General features: G+C 33.3%; 2 protein-coding genes across 12 annotated transcripts in view; one reads left to right on the forward strand and one right to left on the reverse strand.

The window, feature by feature from the left end:
• Positions 1–4,731, forward strand: part of LOC130811449 (F-box protein At3g07870-like) — a 6,120-nt gene extending 1,389 nt beyond the window's left edge. For 4 of the 10 annotated variants that reach the window (XM_057677801.1, XM_057677921.1, XM_057677912.1 and 1 more), the window contains 2 exons: positions 3,011–3,086; positions 3,372–4,731. In XM_057677801.1, the coding sequence (XP_057533784.1) occupies positions 3,516–4,589 (1,074 nt within the window). In that variant the 5' untranslated portion in view covers positions 3,011–3,086; positions 3,372–3,515 and the 3' untranslated portion in view covers positions 4,590–4,731. The other 6 variants (XM_057677868.1, XM_057677946.1, XM_057677965.1 and 3 more) reach the window with 4 other exon arrangements.
• Positions 4,732–8,045: 3,314 nt separating this feature from the next.
• LOC130811321 (ATP-dependent (S)-NAD(P)H-hydrate dehydratase) lies at positions 8,046–13,334 on the reverse strand. 2 transcript variants are annotated; one of them, XM_057677621.1, is made up of 12 exons: positions 13,244–13,334; positions 12,853–13,073; positions 12,167–12,243; positions 11,965–12,074; positions 11,771–11,885; positions 11,159–11,221; positions 10,848–11,011; positions 9,578–9,639; positions 9,395–9,461; positions 8,919–8,984; positions 8,675–8,803; positions 8,053–8,595 (listed from the first exon to the last, which is right to left on the reverse strand). In XM_057677621.1, the coding sequence occupies exons 2-12, from the start codon at positions 13,061–13,063 to the stop codon at positions 8,571–8,573; spliced, it is 1,089 nt and encodes a 362-aa protein (XP_057533604.1). In that variant the 5' UTR covers positions 13,064–13,073; positions 13,244–13,334; the 3' UTR covers positions 8,053–8,570. The 2 variants fall into 2 exon arrangements, with proteins under 2 accessions (XP_057533683.1, XP_057533604.1); XM_057677700.1 differs by lacking the exons at positions 9,395–9,461; positions 9,578–9,639 and having other exon boundaries at positions 8,046–8,595.
• Positions 13,335–13,965: the final 631 nt, after the last annotated feature.

Consider the following 13,965-nt stretch of genomic DNA (forward strand, 5'->3'; position numbering starts at 1 on the left):
CTAGTCTATTCAAATTCTTGCTGACAAATCATCCACGGGCATATAGTCTCAGTTCTATTTATTTCCGTGTCAGTTCAGTTATGATTTGGTTTCAATAAGGCTGTTTAATTTAAAGTGTTGATTCTTCTAATCATCGGATGAGTAAGTTTAGCTGAATCTATATAATCTTAATCCTTTTCCGTCTGTAAACTTGTATATTTTTCATAGCATCATGTTGAGCATCTATGCTTATATCGTTCTTGCTTCATGATTGTCAATTCATCTCTTGTATACATAATGGATTATAATCTGTGCACTAATTGCTCTTTTGATAGAGATGGTGAATAGGAATTTAAGATGTCTCATTTAGAAATTATAATGCATATTTGGAGTCCAAATAATCATAAATTATCAAAACATAAAATTTACATATCTATAAACAAGAACATCAAAGGTTTCAATATGTGTATTATGTGTGTATGAAATTTATAAGGGTAATATCTCAATTTTTATCACTAGGGAAAAGAAAGAGGCAAGACGTAATATGCTCATATGGCTTGCCATCTATAAAATCTATTATGGTATATTTCATAAAATCATACTATTAGTTAATAATATTGCTTTATTTTGTTTAATAATTTGATTTTCAATAGCTTATGAAACTAACTATGGTGATTTTATGCATATTTAATAATCTATGTGGGATTGGAAGAGGAAGAGAGAGTGAAAGATTTAAAATTGTCTTGGTTCAAATGTGAAGTAGGGATATATTGAGTACATATGTGTGCCAAAAGGATAGACGTCATAATTCTTTAACAAAAATAAATTGACTAGAAAGAAAAGGTGAACAAACAAGAAAATGGATAATTATCATCAAAGAAGGATAAGGATTTGTCGCACCACTCAAGATTATAGTTTTTTTATCGACAAGAAAACCAAGCTATGGACTTTTGTATAGAGGAGAGGTAATGTAATTATTTTTATTGACAAGAAAGTTTTTTTAAGAGCTAAAATGATATGATATCATCCAAAAAATTAAATTTGATAACAAATAAAAATACGTAATGTGCTCTTTAGATTTGTGAGTGAAATGTCGTCTTCCTCCTCCTAATAAAGAATAATATATGTTTCATATTGTTAGTCCACAATTGACTTGTTTTGAGAGGTCTTTGGTCATAACATGAATCAATAAAAAAACGAAAAACGTGCTTATGTACATTTCACACAGCAAAAACGCAATAGCAGTCACAATCGCGGTAACGAAATAGTGATGCAGTTATTGTACCGCCATATTTCGTCTGAAATCATGCGATATCCTTTAAATCGACCTAATATGCAGTTTTTTAACACCTTGGCATCGTAGGTAATATCAATTCGGTAAATTTGAAAACCTTTACCACGTCAATACGATATTACGCGACTTTTTTTTTCACTATGATACAGTTAAACTTTCTACAAATACAACACAATATAAAAAAGCAATTAATTTCAAGACATGAAAAGCCTTCTCCAATCAGCATGGAAAAAAATCAAGTTTGGGAAACGGTCGCGGCGGAAAACAGCTATACGGAGTAATAACACGAATTGCGGTCGATACGGTGTGATTTTTGGAAAAAAAAAAATCACATAAGGGGAACTTTGAACTTATAATTGCATTTTTGTTGTTGAAACTACTATTATTATGCAATAATATGCCTATAGCTATTATAAATGCAATGTTTGAGGTTCTTTTAATGTATAATTAATTAACTTATCAGTTAATAGTTACTTCTTTTGTTTATGAACTAAAATTATGAGTAACTAGGAGTATAATTAATACTCCCTCCATTTCAATAACTTTGTCCCATTTCATTTGGACACGTTTGCCAAGACATATATTGAACTCTTAATATCTCTAACGGTGCATAACTTAAAATTATAAAAAGTTGATATACATAATCTTTGCATTGAGACGAATCAAACAAGATCCCACTTGACTATGTTTAACTTATAGATTAAGAATAAAATACAAAATAAGAGTGAACTGTGAATAGTGTCAAAAAATCGAATAGGACAAAATTACTGAAACGGAGGTAGTAATTTAAGTGATCGTAATAATTAAATTTAATGGGTAATAACGAAATTTTAACCAGGAGATAAATAACGTTGTAAGAGTGAAATATCGTTATAGTGGTAAAACAACGGACGTTACACATTACGTAATGATAAATGCTGCGTTTTGACCGTGAAATTATATGCACCGTTATATAATGTGATTTAGCGTCGCAGCAACTCTCAAACAGGTTACATAAGGGACGTTATGTAACATAACGTGGGAGCTTTTATTCCATGCCAATTAGTCAAACATCCTTTTATTATATTTATTTTAAATTAAAATCATTATTGGGGTCCTTTCTAAATTTTGTTGATTTCTTTGCATAATTACGTTGAACATTTGATTGCAAAATTGATTACTTAACATAACTACTTGACTCCTCAATAAATCCTGTTGATTGCTGTACTTAATTACATATGACCATGTGATTGCAAAGTTGATTGTTTAACATAATTACTCGGCTCCTCATAATATCCTATTGATTGCTTAGCATATTACTTATGAACATGTGGATTTCACTTGGAAATTTTGATTGCTTAACATAATTACATACTCCCTTCTATCCCTACTATTTGTCCAATTTGAGATTAAATGCTTATTTATGCGCTAATTCAATCCTTAATTTCTCTAATTGTATAAAAGTTATAAAAGTTGATATTAATAAATGAGACAAATCAACCAAAATCCCACTTAACTATGTTTTAAGTTATAGATTGAGAATAAATTACATACTATGAGTGATTTATGAATAGTGTCAAATCTCAAATGGAACAAATACTAGGGATAGGAGAGAGTATGAAGTTAAGACTAGACTACAATTCTTATGCTATATAACTAGAGGTGGCATTACAACTTTTCAAGGCTTCATACAATGCTCTTTCATATGAACTACTATCTGTATTCTAATCTCCACCTTTAAAGTATTTTTTTTAACAGAAATTCACCCGTCATCACTATAAGAATAATCAATGTTGGATGAAGATTAATATTTGCTGGTGGTTCTAACCTTAAGGTGAGCTCTATTCAATCTTGTCCCCATTTGCTCTTGCTTTTCGGTTAATGATTAGCACTTTATAGTAATTGGATTCTCTGTTGGATGAAATATCTTAGAGTCTGAAATTTTTCACCCCTATAAAAGGAAAAGTAATGCTCTAATCAACCTTGAAAAATTAAGAATTTCGAATTAGTTTTGAGCTGTATTGGTTTTATCGCATATAAGTCATCTACTCATCAATTGTTAAAGAATGACCTCTAATATTTTTATCTCAAAATGTGGTTGGTTAAACTTGTGTTTTAGTTGTTGAGCATTGGAAACATTGAAGGATCTGATAGCTTCAATATTCACTTCTTGGATACGAGCTTTGGAAAACGAAAGATTTGCCGATTAATCTAAAATATTGTTGGTTTGTTTTGCTTTTCTCTATTTATTTTCTGTTGAAAAATGACGAAGAAAGACGGATCTAATCAATCCTTTTTTGAGGAAATTCCCTCTTCCATTATTTCTGATATTCTGTCAAGGCTCCCAATTAAGGCATGCCTAAAATGTAAGATGGTCTGTAAAGAATGGTATCATATCACCATGAGTCCTGAGTTTGCAGAGTTACGCCATGCTCGTGATTCCTATTCCGCCTTATTATTCTATGGTAAATTTCATAACTGGACCACAAATTTCTTGTTACTTGACCTAGACAAGACCTCAAATGTTGATGAATTGGGTAATATCAGTGTTGGTGTTGATTCCATGATTGGGTTTAAGTCTGAATTTAATCTTCCCAATCGCAAATTACATTTGGTTAATCAATGCAACGGGGTTGTCTGTTTAAAAGCTCCAGAAATGTGGAGTCCATTTATTGTAAGCAACCCACTCACAGGCCAATTTCTCATCGTTAAGCAAAGTCAAAAACCTTATCATTCTCTTCAGGGTTACGGGCTAGGGTATTGTCCTGTTTCGCGCAAATTCAAATTACTAAGAATCCTGATGACTAAGTGTAAGTATGTGGCTGACATACAGACACTTGGTACCAATGAATGGAGGAGTCTTGGTGATGCACAAGTAAGCAAGGAAAAAATTGGTGCTTTTCTGCACGGCTCACTTCACTGGTACTCTTCTAAAGACCATTGCATATGGTCATTCCATTTTGGAAATGAACAGTTTCTGCATATTCCCGCACCTGTCGAAATCACTCGATGCAGCTCGATTGATGTGACAGTTTTTGATTCTTACCTTTGTTATAGCTGCATCTCGAAAGATGGTTTTCAGAGGGACATATGGCTTATGAAAGAGTATGGAGTAAAAGATTCATGGGTGAAACAATTTGTGTTGGAGAAGAGAGAATTTGGATTGTTATATGTCCCTCTGTTGCGAATAGGTAGCGGGGAAATATTGGTATCATTTAGAGGCAGATGTAATCTTTTAGCTTATGATCTGAAATCGGAAACTTATAGAAAGGTTAAGGTACATGGAATTTCTTTTTTCGATGTGGTGACATTTGATATGAATCTGTCTCAGTTGTAATGATGTTATTACTCATGTATGAGCTTAAGAATTGTTAGTGAATCCTTAATGTACTTGATTCTTCAGAGAAGTGCTTGTAAAATTGATCTGTTCATCTTGAACTGTTTTATGAATATCTTTACCTAAAACATTACTGTCAAAACACCTTTGATTTTGTCTACTTCAACTTTCTATGTCACTGGTTTGTAAATGAAGCAAGGATAAGGTTGTGTGCACCCGATTCTTTCATACCGGGTTTAGGTGAAATGGAATGTTAGGTTATAATTAAAATTAATTTCTGATGAATTTTGTTTGCAAAGCTCTTCCTGTACATGTAGTTAGCAAAGCTAACATAATATGATAGCTGCTGCTTTTGGGATTTTTGAGATTTTGGTTACTTTTGAGACAAGCAATTACTCTAATGGATTCGACACTATGTAGTCTGTAGTGTCATGTGGTTTTTTTATTACTCCTTTCTTCCCTTTAAGTTTGCAACAAGTACAAGTAGACGTGTACATTCGAATATTTAGGCAGATTTTTGATAAGATACTTCGGGCCGGGTTTATCTAGGATCTTGTTTGTATGTAAATGTCTAATTTGTACAGTCCTTGTTAGAGTTCCTTATAAGGGTTTTGTGAACTAGTACCTGCTATAGTCCTATTCCTAGTTTCTTAAAGAGAGATATTTTCAGTCTCGTCCTTTTACACTATTAAGTTTTATGGAGGAAAAAAATACCATACTCATCTTATATCATGTTGAGCTGGCATTTGCTCAGTTTGACTCGTTAAGGTCTCGAGTAGAGCAAATCTAAATCGACCGTTGGTAGAATGTTAACTTAGTTAAGCTCAACTCAATTACCGCGCTATGAAAGAAAGTTCATTGAAAACAATATTCATTGCTTGTTTTCCTATGACTTTGCATTTCGCTTCACTTGTGTTGAGTCCTGGACAAATACCAAATACACACTTATGACATGATTCTATAAATTTTTGCAAAGTTTCATGGTCCCTAATACATCATCATCAAATCCAGTATATCCCGCTTATAGAAAAAACTATAGATAGGGTTCGGGGAGGAAAGACTACGGCAACTCATATCCATAGAGAAGAGCGGGCCTAAAAGAGTCTCCCGGCTCGAGAAAGATATCGCGACGTAGCTACATGGAAAGATAAAAAGGCCTATAAATAAAAGTAAGTAAACCCACCTACAAAATAGAAGAAAAGGGGACAAAAAAGACTAATAAAAGAAACGAGAGAAGGATGGCAAGAACACAAAGAGGTAATTGACGAGGACATCAGTAATCTAAAACATGGATATGACGCCTCCAACTACCCATATCCCTATCCCTAATACATCCATATATAAAAACGTAATACAGGTATACAACCCATCAAAGTAAAAAAAAAAATATATATGATGTGCATCTTTTATGATATACTTTATGACAAGAGTGTATCATCCCTCCCTAAAATGTATGAACTCTTTCATCCATGGAAGATATAATAATGTGCACAAAATGTGTTTGTTGAGATGAGGGCAATGCTCACCCATTGGCTTTTGGCACCTCTCGACAAGCACCTCGGAGCAACCAGTAATCAGCGTGTGGACAAATCAGTGAGAGCTTGCTCATTTGATGGGGGAGTGATTCCAACTTTGGAAAATCCCATAGATGAACGTGTAATCTGCCCAACCCAATCTGGTATTTCCCTAAGATGTGGAAGATTTATAATATACAAGTATCCATTAATTTTTGACCTTTATCGTAATCAAGGGCTGTTCATTTAGGCTTGGTCGAAACTCTCCTAAATATAAAGGTCCAAAATATGAAGAAGAAAATGGAAGAATTGAATGAATGTAGACTTTATAGTAAGATATTTCAATGTGTACGAGTTTTGGGAAGCGAGATTGAAGTAGAGTGAGTATCCATCATCAAATTTGGTAACTTGTCTCCTCCGTATACCTTTACCCTTAGGTGCATCAAATTAAGCCCTGGTTGGAAATCTTGTAGAACCATTGTATCCTCTTTTATACCCTTCAAAACAAGTAAGCTGACTTTTCTTCTCCGAGTGTGAAGTTGTAGCTTCCGCTATTACACATTTTGATTGTGAAGCCACTCGTATGGCTAGCTTTAGTTTGAAATAGTTGAGACGACTTAGTTCCGAGAACCCACCTGCACAATTGGCCTTGGATCCATTCGAACAATTTGTTGCATGGAGTATGAAATCGAATTCTAGAAACACCAATGTAGTACCCGACTCTACCATTAATATTGATATTGAATACTGAAGATGGAACATCCCGAATTGAGTCTTCGCGTGTATATAACGAGACATGACAAACTTGTTCATCAAATTCTTCTGTTCAGAATTCACCATCTGATACTTGGATTGAGTAAATGAAAGCACAAGATCATGCATCTTGAAGCTCTCTAAATGGCCACTCATTCTCTTTTAACACATTTTGGAAGAATCCACGGTTTACCAAGTTGATCGCACATTCTTCTCCAATATCCTCTAAGCTGTCGATTCCTGACTCGACTTATCCCAAAGCAATCCAAAGACGAATCGTTTTATCAGCATTGAACTCTACTCCTTTCGGGAACAAGGAGCAATAACCAACACAATTCTTCAACTTTTCATCAAGTTAAATCACGATAAAGTAGTGTACGGAATACAAACCTTTGACGTAAAATAAACAAAACAAATCAAATGTGCGAATTGAGTTTTACTTTTTTCAATTTTAATACAAGTAAGTGCACTTTTTCTAATTAAGGTAATCTATCAAGTAACTAAAAATAAAAAAAATATTTCCTTACCTAAGAGGTGGCTCACTAGTGGCTACAGGTATCAAGGTCATCCCGAATGTGGAGTATTTTAAAAGTTGTCTGTAAAGTAATTAGTTCTAGGCATCCTCTCTTAAAAACCGTAATAAATAAATGAAATAATAAAGAATTATGATGCTAACTTCTTTTAAAATGTTATCGAGGGGATGTTACAAATATCTTGAGAAAGCATTGTTGAAAACTAGCTAAAGAAAATCGAGTTTTGTCTCAGTTTGTGTAAATATCAACTTTTTATAAGATTAGATTTTGAGATCATATCTCACATATTCCTTCACTTTCCTAAGCTTATACTATATTTTTTCAAATTAAATTTTTACATTGTCAATATTAGGTAAATATGTTGGTCTAACACCTTTGAATCTAATTTGGGCAACAATTGACTTTTGATATAATATAAAAAAAACAAACGTTTTTTAATAAAAAAATTCTCAAAATAAGTTTAGGAAAAAGTATTTCTAAAGATAAGCATTTTCGAATTCGAGTTCATAATAATGTTTTGTTCACTTTTAATAACAACGAACAAAACTCTTAAAAGTCAACAAAAATTAGCTGTTGGCCTGCTATATTGTTCACTGTTACTAATAGCGAATAAACATATAATTAAAAAATCCAACTAAATTTTTTGTCGATTTAGGGTCATTTTAATGTTGTTTGACAGAATATAGGCCACGAATTTACAAGTAATCCTCTATTTGTTCATCTTCATATGATTTACGATACTTATAAATTGATTTTAGTATTTTATTGTTTGTTTTTAATTTGAATTATAATTTTTAGTGGTTAATGGTTGCACATGAGTTAAGTACTTTATTTAGGTTTTTAATAACATATAACTTGATGGTCATGTTAAATGTATGTTTCATGTAATGAACTTGATAATGATTGTAGAAAATGACATCATATTGTGTAACTATATTATGGTTTTAAAAGGGTGAATTTAGCCTCATGATACTCTTTTTTTTTACCTATAAACATCCTAGTGTATGATCATGGTTTAACAAATGAAAAATATATTCCGTTAAATTTGAAGTACAACAGATTATTAGATCAGACGATAAGTCCTCAACTCGAGGTTTGAACAACGGTAAAACAATCAACAATGTTTAAGCCGCACCATTACGCTCGATAAAGGTATTGAATCATGGCAGCATGAAATGAAGCTACACAGGACATATATCCTCCAAGCTGCAAAATATGATATCGGCAAAGTCCATCAGCACTAGAAATGTGGCGTAAAAGCGTTGTGATTACTATGAGATATTACCTCTGCCCCAAGCACTCGATAATATCGCCTGTAAGAGTAGATCGCTTCTTATTCTCAAAAGCCAGGGATGCAGCTTTCCTCAGTAAAGCAGACCCAGCTACACATCCCATTATGGTCGGGTTTATTGCCCTTGAAAATAACCACAAAGTCCGATTTTTAAGATATTTGCTCCATGAGAGTGGTCTAAAACACACCTTGCATTCTTTAAGAGAGTAAAATGTAGAATGAAGCTCAAATAACAGACCTTGAACTCTGCTTATTCTCAGCGAGCAGATTGTATCGACTAGCCCAGGATAAGAACACGGCAACACTGCACAAGGATAGAAAATGTCACCTTCGAAACAATATTTCTTGCAAAATACCAAATCATAGTTTGTACAATCATGTGTATGGCTGGCAATGGCAGCAAGTAAATAAGAACATTGTTTATTTTTTAGTCAGGACCTTAAGAAGTAGTAAGATTTAAAACTTTTTAATAAACAGTTAGCAATCAATACCTAAATTTACCAAACACCTCCATAAAAAAAGGCTTTTCAGCTAGCTTAAAAGGCAACAAAAACAACCAATGTGCCCAAATGGTCAAACAAGCCAACTAAAAACGCCATCAGTGAACCGCCAACAGCTAATTGCCAAACACCCCTTTAAGGTTTCAGCTAGATACTAGATGTCATATCCTAGAATAAACACAAGATTGCTCATGTAAATTTAATTGTGACTTACCTTCCAGAAAGTATATCGCCCTGTCCACCACAGCGCCTGGGAGAACCAAAGATGCTCACCGAACATACTACCCGAAGCATGAGCAGTCAAAAATAAAGTCAATGAAATTAAAATTCACCACTTAAGTGGCATTAGGCAATGAATTGAACTTGTGGTTAACAATAACTAAGATAAAAGAACCACCTGTATCACCATCACTAATGAGATCCAATTTTCCTTTCCTCAAAACAGTTACGCATCCAATCCTAAGAAATTCCGATATATGTATACATCTATCAGTTCACATTGCCATAAATTCTCAAATTTACGACCCATACGCCAGCTCAAGCCTTTTCAAATGTGAATAGAAGTTATAGTAGATCACATCATACATGTTGCAATCATCTGGGCCGGGTAGAGTACTAAAAGTGTCTGATAAAACAAGGTAAGCCTCATTTGCTAATTTATAGTTACCATATTCTGATAAAAACACTGCAGAAATGATAAAAATGCTTGGAAGAGCAGAAGAAAGCATTTCAGGGTCCCTTATGCAACATCAAACAATAAAAAGTTGCCAGTTTCTACTATTAATTATAGATTGCATAATCATGTCACTACTCAAGCCCCTTATAAAATCCAAGGAAATTCAAGAGATCAACATGCCACAAATCATATGGATATGATCAAAGTTAAATACAAAACGGAATTTGATTCGATGAGAGAAATGAAAAACATTAATTTAATGTTTCCGGAATTCAGGAAACAAAATGTGATCCAATAGATGTTAAGATAAGGACATGGTGTTGTCCATCATAAATAGGAAGTATTATCATAAACTAACCATAAAGCAAATGTCTTATAACACAATAGTAGAACATAATATAAACATAACCATGAAAAGGAAAAAAAAACAAAAGTAAATTTTCCAACTTGATGCAAACGAGAAACATTACATACGTTACATTTCCACAATGCCTACCATTAAGTAGCTCCAAACTAGGGTGGGGATTGGAGGGTCGGATGTCCATATCCTTACCCTTGTTAGAGAAAAGAGAAATCTTAACTTTGTGTTTCGAATCGTGTTTGCATACAGTTTCAGTACGGACAGTCCAAAATGCGGTACGAGGCATAGACACATAGTTTCATATTTTGTGCTTCCATATCTCTAATTCAACCATGATACAATGAGATAATAATACGATGCTGAACACTCAAAAATTCTGATCCTAAATGCCAACATGGATGCAAGTAGAAACCAAATTCTCAAAAAACAAAAATGAAAATATTAAAGGGCTATAAGCTCTGATATCCCCGTTCCAACTTAGACATTCAAAGTACAAATTTAATCTCCCCAAACTGTTATTGGGGATCACTTTTCCCATACCCTGATCCATGTTAGTTTTAGACCTCACTTCACATCTACTACAGAGGAACAGCAAAAAAGAAAAAATATTAATACATCTAGCAACTTTACCCTTTAGCAAGAGAACGTATCTGAGCAGAAGACTCTTCCTCATCTACTTCACAATTCAGCACTTTCTGCACAAGACGCTTGTACTCATTGATATTTGGCGAAAGCACAGCCATTGTGTAACCACTAATCAGATCAAGGTTATTGGTTACAAGAAATAGTCCGTCCTGTAAATAGAAGATTGTTATAGCATTAAATTACTCACTCCCAGTTGGGACTCTTCCACAACATGTGGGTAATCTGATGTTAATGCTTAAGTCAATAGTAAAAAGGCGTAAGATGTGTTTGGTGTGCTATAAAGTTAGAGCACATACCCCATCTATAACAAGTGGAATATTCAAATGCCGAGCATGTTTTATAATTTCACCCACACATTCCTGTGACAAAAGAAATTTGAACATGAAAACATGAAATCAAGCAACAAAATCCAGCATTGTTCTGAGTCAATACTAACGAAATTGAAATTGGACGAGATTACCACTACTCACGTATTGTCACTGCCTGTAGCACACGACTTCTAAGATACGTATTTTGAAGAGAAAAGAGGTTTGACGCAAAAAGTAAACAGTAAAATTGAAAACTTATTTATTCAATGCAAGACGGGTGTCAACACATACTAGTAAGGAATCGAATAAGCCAGAACAGGCTTAAGTGAACTTCCATCAACCTAAAGTTTCTCTTTACTCCCACACTTCTACAATAATATTTTCTGTAAATTATAAATGTTATTTTTTCTAATTTTAATATTCTAATGACAGTTTCTGTAAAAAGCTAAGCAAAAAACAATTTAAGAATGAAACCATACACCTAAAAAGGAAACCCCACCAAAACAAAGCATGTAAATTAGGTGTGAAAAACCAACTAATTTATAGGGTTTAGAGTCAACAAGAATATGCAAGGTTCCAAGGAAGAATAAGAAAACACACCAGAAGAAATGGATCCCTTCCAAGACCTGGGCCTACAACAAGACAGTCAAATCGTTCCATCCACTTCTTAACTTCAGAAAGAACCTTGTTAGCAGTGAATCCTTTGTTTTCATCCCTGACAATAACATACTATATTACCAACCACCAGCACGACGACGTATGTACACAAAACGAAGCATTGGTATCAAGTTTACTTGACACTATATGACTCTTCCAGCACCGGATGCACAATCAACTCAGGACTGTAGCTCTTGATGATTGGAGCTGCATCTTTTGTGCAAAACACATGTGACAGATCTGCACCCTTTGATGAAGAAAACAAAGCAAATCACTCTCAGTCTCTCAGATTAAGATGCAAATATACAAAATGTTGATACAGATATTAATGTGACTGACAATTTTTAAAGCTGAGATTGCTGCAAAGTAAGGAGCACCAGTGTATTCTCGACAACCTCCAACAACAGCTATTTTGCCTGTCAACATAATAGCTCATAAGACAGAATCTCCAACCACACTACTCATAATATGTGTTCATTCGGGTCCTCGGATCAATTTTAGATTAAATGTTTAGGGTCGATTCAAAATCAGATTTTGTGTCCATCTTGGTTTTTACATAATCTTAAATCAATTTTTAAGTTGGGTTAAGTCGGGTTTGGTTATAAGGTCGAAATGTCGAATGTATATCGGGTCATCAAATCTATTTTGAACAGCTCCTACTGATAAAATTAGCTACTGCCCAAGATGTCAAATGATGATTGCTTTCACAGAAACAACATCTTTATATTCACTATCAAAAGTATGATTGCATATATCCGACCACCAAACCTCACTTACATGAGAGACATTTTATGATGTTGGGCTTATGAAATGTTTCATATGGTAAACATCCAAAGTATAAATTGTTCACTTTTTCCCATCTACCTTATATGAATATATGATCACTCAGAAGCATAGAAATCCTAACCAAAATTACCTATTCAAATTTTTTTAAAAAGAAAAGCTATTCACAAATGAAGAACACAAATAAAATCCAAAAGCAGAATGACAAACAAAATTGAAAACGAAAGAAGAAAAGAACTCACCAGCTTGTCCTTTATGGCGTGACGAATCAAGTTTAGGAGTTATCCTTGTAATGATATTCAAGGCATCAGCTTCCAAGGCATTCATTTTTACAAAACAATTTTCAGAATTTCCTCCTAAAGCTCTTACTAAAAACCCTTGCCTTCTCAATACAGCCGACAACACCAACACGCCACTCTTCGTTGCATCCAAATGGGTTAACCAAGTACTCATTCAACCTCTCCTGTTATATCAAATTACCCATTGAATTATGAATACCCAAATCTCATCTCAAAAACTACCCTTTTCGAAATAAAGTTTAATCATTTAAAATTAAAAACCCATAACAATTAACAAATTAGATTATTAAAAATAAGAAACAATCTTGAATGATTGTAAATCCAGAGAAAATACCTGCGTGTAGTTGTTGGGGTGGATTAACTCTTATTCAAAATGGTTATTCCTTTCTATTTTTGAGCCATTTTTATGAATAAAAATAAGGAAAAATTGTCCACAATAATTTTATTTATTGTTCATCTATTGTGAATATTCTATACTATTGATTATTTTTAAATAATTTAAATTTTGTATATTGTTTATTGGCAATACCCCTTTTCATATTTTAACCGCCTACTGTAGGTACCTACTAACCGTTACATTTACTTCTTCTTCCCTTATGCTTTTTCGTTAGTCTTACCCTACCCCTCTTTGGTGGTATACCTATAATAACCGGTTAAAATGTGAAAAGGGATGTTGTCAGTAAATAATATACAAAGATTGAATTATTCAAAAATAATCTATAATCATATCAGATGGACAATATGTGAGATTATTCTGGACAATTTTTCCTAAAAATAATCCTTATTTTTCTTTACTGAATGAGTCACCAACATATCTGCGTGTCAATACACTAGTAGCAGTCCTCAATTTTTTATGTATTTATTATTATAATTATAATTATAATTATAAATATAATATTATAATAGTTATAATTATAATTAACTTGTGTAGAAACTCGTGTATTGTACAATTTTTTAACATCGACATATATAAACATATGATAATAAAATAATAAAGCTAGAGATATTATGCAGTGGAAACACTCAATTTTAAAAATTATATGTATAAATTAACTC

Source organism: Amaranthus tricolor, chromosome 1, assembly GCF_026212465.1.
Source record: "Amaranthus tricolor cultivar Red isolate AtriRed21 chromosome 1, ASM2621246v1, whole genome shotgun sequence".
Taxonomy (NCBI): Eukaryota; Viridiplantae; Streptophyta; class Magnoliopsida; order Caryophyllales; family Amaranthaceae; genus Amaranthus; species Amaranthus tricolor.

Bases quoted from the DNA above. Each gene is read 5' to 3' on its own strand.
- LOC130811321 (XM_057677621.1), bottom strand. From the start codon at position 13,063: ATGAGTACTTGGTTAACCCATTTGGATGCAACGAAGAGTGGCGTGTTG. The intron at 12,075-12,166 runs GTCAGTCACATT...TCTTCATCAAAG, and splicing joins CAATCTCAGCTTTAAAAATT to GGTGCAGATCTGTCACATGT. The intron at 9,462-9,577 runs GTGGTTCTTTTA...TGCTTCGGGTAG, and splicing joins CATTAGTGATGGTGATACAG to TATGTTCGGTGAGCATCTTT.